This window comes from Jaculus jaculus, chromosome 3, assembly GCF_020740685.1.
Source record: "Jaculus jaculus isolate mJacJac1 chromosome 3, mJacJac1.mat.Y.cur, whole genome shotgun sequence".
Taxonomy (NCBI): Eukaryota; Metazoa; Chordata; class Mammalia; order Rodentia; family Dipodidae; genus Jaculus; species Jaculus jaculus.
In genome coordinates this window covers 173,761,549-173,769,235 of record NC_059104.1, presented here as the reverse complement: position 1 = coordinate 173,769,235, position 7,687 = coordinate 173,761,549, and the positions used below count along the sequence as shown (strand labels likewise).

Genomic DNA, 7,687 nt, shown 5'->3' with positions numbered 1-7,687 from the left:
TTCCCACTTTATCCCAAAACCCTCGTTTGGTTTGATGGTCAGAATGATCCATTTTTGCAACTTGGGTGGGCAGATGTTTGTCAAAGACCTTTGAAGTGTCTGCCTCATCCACCAGGACCCTTTAGAAGGGAGAAGCCTTCAAGAGAATTTCTACTTTGAGATTAATTAGACCAGTAAGCAGGGCCAAGTCACACACTTTTTAACACGAGTTTGTTGAAACGTTAACAATTCAAAATTGAAATTTAAAATGAATTTTAAACTTTTTCTCCTCTCTCGAAATAAAAATGGAGAGGTGTTTAACAGGAAAAATCTTAAAATGTTAAAAAAAAAACACCACACACACACACACACACACACACACAAACAAAAAACAAAAACAAAAAAAAACTTCCTTGCACTAGTCCTAGGATACTTGGGTAGAAGCTGCTTCTTGGCGCAAAGTCCCCAGTCTGCAGGTCCTAGTACCTGCTGCGGCCTCCGCCCCGCTCCAGGCGGCCTCCGCCCCTAGGGGGCGCCCTGCGGCCCGAGCGGCTGTAAGAGTCGCGCGAGGGCGGACAGCCCCGCTCCATGGACGCCGGCAGCCCGCGCTCCGGCCGGCCCACCCGCTCACGGCCTCCCGAGTAGCGCTCGCTGCGGCCTCCGTAGCCGTCTCGGCCTCCGTAGCCATCCGGGGAGACGGCGCGGTAGTCGTCGTAGCGGCCTCCGCTGTACGACGGCGGCGGTCCACGTGCGGGGCCGCGCGGGTCGCTGTAGCCATCGAAGGGGTCTCGGTAGGAGCCGCCGCCGCCGCCCCCGCCCGGGTGGTCGGCGTAGTCGCGGTCGCGTCCTCCGTAGCCGTCGCGGTCGCAGTAGCCCCGGGACGGGCAGTCGTCGCGCGCGCTCGAGTGGCCGTAGTCGCGGTAGGTGTAGTCGCGCGGCGAGGGCGCGAAGTCGCGGCCGCTCGCGTAGTCGCGGCTCGAGTAGCTCTCCCGGGGCGAGTAGCCTTCCTCGCGGGGGCCCGCGTACGGGTCGCGGCGCGGCGGCGGCGGCGGCAGCTCGCGGCGCGCGGGGCCGGCGTAGTCGTCCCGACCACGCGACGCCGCCGCCGCCGCCGCCGCCGAGCGCCCGCGCAGCCCCGCGCCTCCCCCGCTGCGCGCCGGGCCCGACGGCGCGGCCCTCTTGGGCGGGGGCCCCGGCCTGCGCGGCGGCGGGCCCCGCTTCACCGGCACGGGCGTGCGCGACGGCCGCGGGTCGAAGTCGGCCGCGTAGCCCCCGCCGTTGTCGTCGGCAGAGCCGCCGCGGGACGGGGGTCTCCGCGGGCCGCCGCCGCGGGTTCCGCGCAGGCCCCTCGGACGGCCGCGGCTGCGCGGCGGCGGCGGGCCCCGTCGGCTGCTCTCGAACACCGGCTTGGTGGCCTGCGCCACCTTGATGGCCTTACCATCCAGGGACTTGCCGTTCATGTCTCTGGAGGCCGCCTTGGCGTCGGCGGGGTTCTCGAAGGTGACGAACGCGAAGCCGCGGGACTTGGACGTTTCGCGGTCCTTCATGAGGAGCACCTCGATGATGCGGCCGTACTTGCCGAACGCCGCCTCCAGAGCTTTCTCGTCCGTTTCCAGGTTGAGGCCCCCGATGAAGAGCTTCCCGGGGCGGTCGGCCTCCACCATGGCGGCAGCGTCGGCGGTTAGTGGCGGTGGGGCGGATGCGCGCGCAGGCGTGCGTGGACGGGGCGCCTCCGGGCTGTGGTGTGGATGCGCGCGCAGGCGTGCGTGGACGGGGCGCCTCCGGGCTGTGGGGCGGATGCGCGCGCAGGCGTGCGTGGACGGGGCGCCCCCGGGCTGTGGGGAGGATGCGCGCGCAGGCGTGCGTGGACGGGGCGCTTCCGGGCTCTGGGGAGGATGCGCGCGCAGGCGTGCGTGGACGGGGCGCCTCCGGGCTGTGGGGAGGATGCGCGCGCACGTGTGCGCGGATGGGGTTGCCTCCGCGCCTCGTGGACACGGGCCACTGGACGGGTCACCTCCGAGCCTTGTGGCCTTGGGCCTGCCTGCTGTTCAATTCCCTAGCCACCCATATACAGGCTTTCATTTGCAGCAGCAAGAGACACTGGCACACCCACCCATGCAAATAAATAATTTTTTTGCATAGTAATTTAACTGTGGTAAAATGATCATAACATATGGAGTGTTTTAATTATTATAGTGTTCAGTTTAGCAGTGTTATGTACTGGTTGTCTTACAGCCAGTCCTCAGAATCCATTCATTTTACAAAATTGAAACTATGCCCATCAAGGAATTCCTCAAACCCCAACTCCCTCTAGCAGCTGACTACTACCATTCTAGTCTGTTTCTGTGAATTCAGAAGTTTCATATACCTCTGTCTCTATAAATTTGCCTACAGGGCACCTACCTTCTCATTTCTTCAAACAACGTGAACTAGAAGAGTGGCTATGTTTTAATGTTTTTCTTCATTCACTCATTTATGTTGTTTCAGGGAACAGTAAATATCTTTTAGGGAATCAACTTCTGCCCTCCTCAGCACCCTGGCTTCAAAGACTGGGATTTCAGCCAATTGCCACCAACCATAAAGCCAGCAGGGATCACATCTGAGCCCTGTCCAGGGTTCTGCTTTTTCTGTCTTTGGAAACCAGATTGGCCGCCTCTTCCAGGCGCGGCTTCTCCCAGATTCTCAAGTGCCAGGCTTGGGCCACAAAGGCTGGGAGGTGGCGGCCAGCTGCTGACGGGTGGTTAGGACACGCCCATCTGGTGGCCCTTCCGGCAACAAACCTCAAGCGACTTGTGAGGCGCTCTCCCGCTGCGGGCTGCAGTTCCACAGGTGGGGTCGGGGAGGCGTTTAGCGACTCTGCGGGAGTTTCACTTCGACTGAGGAGAGCTGGGTGTTTGGGGCCGGTCCCCACAGTAGTGAATGAGAGAGAGCCCACAACGAGGAACCGAGGAACCGTGCTGTGGGTTGGAAATGCAATCATGAACAGAAAAGCCAAACTCCCCTCAAATTTTACCAGTGAGCAATGTAGATAATGTGGAAAGGAAATTCCTGTGGGAGGCTTCGACAAGCAGTTTTTTGCTCAGAAAGAGAGTGAGAATTGGTATGCAGGGCAGAGTGCTCAACCTTAAGTGGTGGCCCAGGGCTGCGAGGAGAGGGAAGAGCTGTAAAAAAATCAAATTAAAAGACTAATGGAGAGAGGGAGAGGATATAATGGAGAGCAGAGTTATGAAGGGGAAAGTGGGGGAGGGGAGGGAAATATCATGGTTTGTTGTCTATGAGGTATAGAAGTTGTCAATAAAAATATAAAATTTTGGGGCTGGAGAGATGGCTTAGCGGTTAAGCGCTTGCCTGTGAAGCCTAAGGATCCCGGTTCGAGGCTCGGTTCCCCAGGTCCCACGTTAGCCAGATGCACAAGGGGGCGCACACGTCTGGAGTTTGTTTGCAGAGGCTGGAAGCCCTGGCGCGCCCATTCTCTCTCTCTCCCTCTATCCGTCTTTCTCTCTGTGTCTGTTGCTCTCAAATAAATAAATAAATAAAAATATATAAAATTTTTTAAAAAAACTTGAAAAGGAATTGTAAAGTGAGAAGGGCCAGACATGGCGATGCACACCTTTAATCCCAGCACTCGGGAGGCAGAGGCAGGAGGATCACTGTGAATTTGAGGCCACCCTGAGACTAGATAGTGAACTCCAGGTCAGCCTGGCTGGAGGAACCTACCTCGAGAAACTAAAGAGAGAGAGCTAGAGAGAGGAGAGTCATACTGGAGAGCTGAGCCCATTTATACAGTGTTTCGTAAGGCAACCTGGGTGCAGCTTGTCTCATTCCGAAGATACATTGAGTGCCTGTGAATATCTAGTGAAAAGGCAGGGACTGTGTGGGGTGAAGATTCTGAAGTGCTGGTCTAGTTACACCCCAGCCAGAAGTCCTGACTATATGTGAAGCCCTGGAATTTTCCATTCCAAACCTGTTGTTACTGGTGAACCTGCCAGTTTTCACTCTTTCCTCAGTTTTGGAGTACTGCTTTTTTCTTTTGGCATTTATTCACTTACTAAAGTTAGTCTAGAAAGCAATGGGTTTTATTATTAACATTTTCACCCCTCTCCCTCAATGTTCTCCCACCCCTTTGTAAGGTTCGGGAGTGGCCAAGGCCACAGAGACCACTCTGAGGCAAAGATGAAAACTTTTACTCGGGAAAATATGAGCTGCCAGGACTGACTCTCAGGAGCAGAGCACAGTCAACCTGAGATTCCAGACAGTGGGCTTTATAGGGCTCTTCAGCTGGGGGAAGGTGAGGAAGGGAAAAGAACTCCTTTGTTCTTTACATCAGCCATTTCAAATAGCTAGGGTATGAGACCAGAACAGTGAGCAGGCAGCTAAGAAATAAGGGGGCAGGAAACCATGACCTGGGGGCATTGTTAGGCAAGGAAGGGATAATGGCTGGAGGATGGTTTCTCTAGGAATGTGGATAAGTCTCTGTCACCATCCAGCTGTACTCGGTAACTCCATTGTAGAGAGCCTGTTCCGACCTAACACCCTTCCCTTTGAAGGTCTTCTACTGTCCCCCAAATAGGTCCCCATTGTGCTTTCATGTCTCATGTACTCCTTTATTTCCTTTTCTTATCCTTCCCCCTCTCCACTCCCTTAACTTCACTTCTTGCCTTTCCCTGCTCATAGGCACACAAATTTAAATCTGGAGTCTGCATATGAAAGAAAACTTGGTATTGTCTCAATCTGCTTTATTTTGCTTACCATAATTGTCCCCAGTTGTATCCTTTTGGCTTCAAGTGTCATGATTTCATCTCTATAGCTAAACAAAATCACATTGTGTATATTTGCTACATTGTATTAATCATTCATCAGTCAGTGGATGTCTGTCTAGTCTGTTTCCATTTGCTAGCTGTTGTGAATAGTGCAGCAAGTGAAACGATAGGCATGGGTGCTCAAGCCTCTGGAGTATGTTGACACAGAGTCCTTTGGGTTATACACCAGGAGTGGTGTAGCTGGAGCTGGCTCATAGTTTTTAGAGGAGCCTCCATACTGACTTCTTAGTAGTCCAGTGTGGCACTGTGCTGTGGGCTGTAAATACAACAGTAAACAAAAGAGCACATATATAGTCCTACCAGCAGCAGTGTATATAGGTCCTCCCTGTTTGCCGCCCCTGCCCCATCCTTGCTAACATTTGTAGTTAGCTTTCTTGGCGATAGCTATTATGACTGGGGTGAGATGGAATCCCAGTGTAGTTTTGACTTGCCTTTTCCTTGATGGCTCAAGATGTGCAACATTTTGAGAAAGAGGCACAGAGAATGAGAGAAAGAAAGAAAGAGTGGGAACACCAGGGTATCCAGCCACTGCAAATGAACTCCATATACATGTGCCACCTTGTGCATATGGCTAACGTGGGTCCTGGGTAATCAAACCTGGGTCCTTTGGCTTTGCAGACAAGTGGCTTAACTACTAAGCCATCTCTTCAGCCCCAGATTTGTTTTTCATGTATTTATTGGCTATCAAATACATTTTTTTTTTGAAGCAGGATCTCACTCTAGCCCAGATTCACTGCAATCCATACATTGTAATCATTGTGATCCTCCTACCTCAGCTTCCCCAGTGATGGGATTAAAGGTGTGTGCCACCACACCTGCCTTAAGTGCTTTTTGAGCAAAGTTTACTAGTTTATTAACACTTGGTCAGTGGTTGTGTTTCTTCTGTGTTCAGATTTCTGTTCCAGTGGACTTAAGAGCCAAGTTAGCCCTCACTTACACGTGCCTGTTACAAATCACAGTGGTCATGGAATATTTTAATTAATGTTAGAATTTTCAGAAATGCTTTTATTCGGGTTTTGCATAACAATTATCTGTAAGTTTTTCAATAGTGTTACCTTTAAGTTCTGTTATCAAGGATTTACCAGCTTCATAAAATGAATTGAAAGTTACCTTCTACAATGTTCTGAAACAATTTTTTAAAGAGACAGAATTTTGCCGGGCGTGGTGGCGCACGCCTTTAATCCCAGCACTCGGGAGGCAGAGGTAGGAGGATCGCCATGAGTTCAAGGCCACCCTGAGACTACAGAGTTAATTCCAGGTCAGCCTGGACCAGAGTGAGACCCTACCTCGAAAAACCAAAACAAAAAAAAAAAAAAAAAGAGACAGAATTTTGAACTAGAGCCCACATAATGATGCTGGCACTGATCTGTGTATGGGCTGGAAATAAAATAGTGAACACATCTCACAATCAGGGACTATTATACCAGTGTGACAGCAAGTCCTGTTTCCTAGCACATTGCTTCAAACCTTTCCGGAGTTCTAAAGTGATGAGTATTTTTATGTTAATGAGTGGTGGTTCCTGGATTGCTTCAGGACTCCCAAACACCATAAGGTACAGAGTCAGAACCTTTAGCTTCACTCTAACATCCATTCAGTAAAGGGGTGTTAGCAGATTGAATTAACCACCAGTGGCCAGTGATTTGATCCATCATATCTTCCTAGTGAAGCCTCTATAAAAAGGACGGAGTTCAGTTTTCTGGTTGTTGGAGATGCCCATGTGCTAAAGGGATGGTGCACCCAAAGTCTAGTGGAGCAGAAATCTGAGCATTGCTCTTTTCCCTTTCATCTGGTGGTTCATTTGTATCCTTTGTTTACAAATTTGCCACTGTGAAGTGTTTCTCTTGCATTCTCTGAGCTATCCTGAAAATAAATCCAAAGAGGGGTTGTGGGACATGTGATTCATAGCAAGTTGGTCAGAAGCACAGGTCACAACCTGAGCATTGCAACTGGCTGGTGCATGGATTTGAAATCACCAAGGAGACACACATCTGTTCTGTCATCGCCACACCCTCCCCATCCTGATGGACTACACCCTCAATATGTGAACCAACATAAACCCTTCCTCCCTTGCATTGCCTTTTATCCATTATTGTGTCACAGCAATGAGAAAACTAATGGAGTGGGTGGAGGTAATACTGTGGAACAGAATGGAACCCCTAACTTTTGGTATTGAATGCCATCTCCAAGTAGTATCAAACTTGAACTGTAGGGCTTCCAACTAGTGTCAGAAATTTAACAGATACAGAAAAATCCATGTCTTGGTGACCAAAAGTAAGTGTTGACTGTATAAGAGGTTAGCTTTCCCCTTGTAACCAGTTAAGAGGCAAGGAAACGGTGAAATGTGTGAAGAAAATAAATTCCTTATTCCCCCTTAAATATGGGCTGGGTTTTCTCACCAGTGGAGAATAGCAGAAAAGATTATGTGCCAATCTGGGAATGTTATTATTTGTAGAGTTGGGTTATCTAACCAGGGTTTTGAACATGTTAGGTAAGAGCTCTGCCAATTAGCTGTAGCCCAACCCCTGGGTCTTTTTGTTTGTTTTTTGAGGTAGGGTCTCACTGTAGCCCAGGCTGACCTGGAATTCACTCTGTAGTCTCAGGGTGGCCTTGAACTCACAGCAATCCTCCTACATCTGCCTCCTGAGTGCTGGGATTAAAGGTGTGTGCCACCACACCTGGCTTTTATTTTTTTTAAGGTAAGTACAGTTTACATTAGGCTCTTTTGTGTGTGTGCATGCATGAAGCAACATCACATCTCAGATGTTTCTCATAGGCTCTTCATTTTTATACAGGGTTTCTCACTGGCCTTGAACTTACCAAGTAAGCTAGACTGGTTGCCCAGTGAGCCACAGGGATCCCCTTATTTCTGCCATTCAAGCATTGTTATT

General features: G+C 50.7%; 1 protein-coding gene across 1 annotated transcript; it reads right to left on the bottom strand.

Moving 5' to 3' along the window:
- Window positions 1-458: 458 nt before the first annotated feature.
- Window positions 459-1,643, bottom strand: Rbmxl2 (RBMX like 2). Its single transcript, XM_012950085.2, has one exon. The coding sequence runs from the start codon at window positions 1,641-1,643 to the stop codon at window positions 459-461; it is 1,185 nt and encodes a 394-aa protein (XP_012805539.2).
- Between the last annotated feature and the right edge of the window lie 6,044 nt (window positions 1,644-7,687).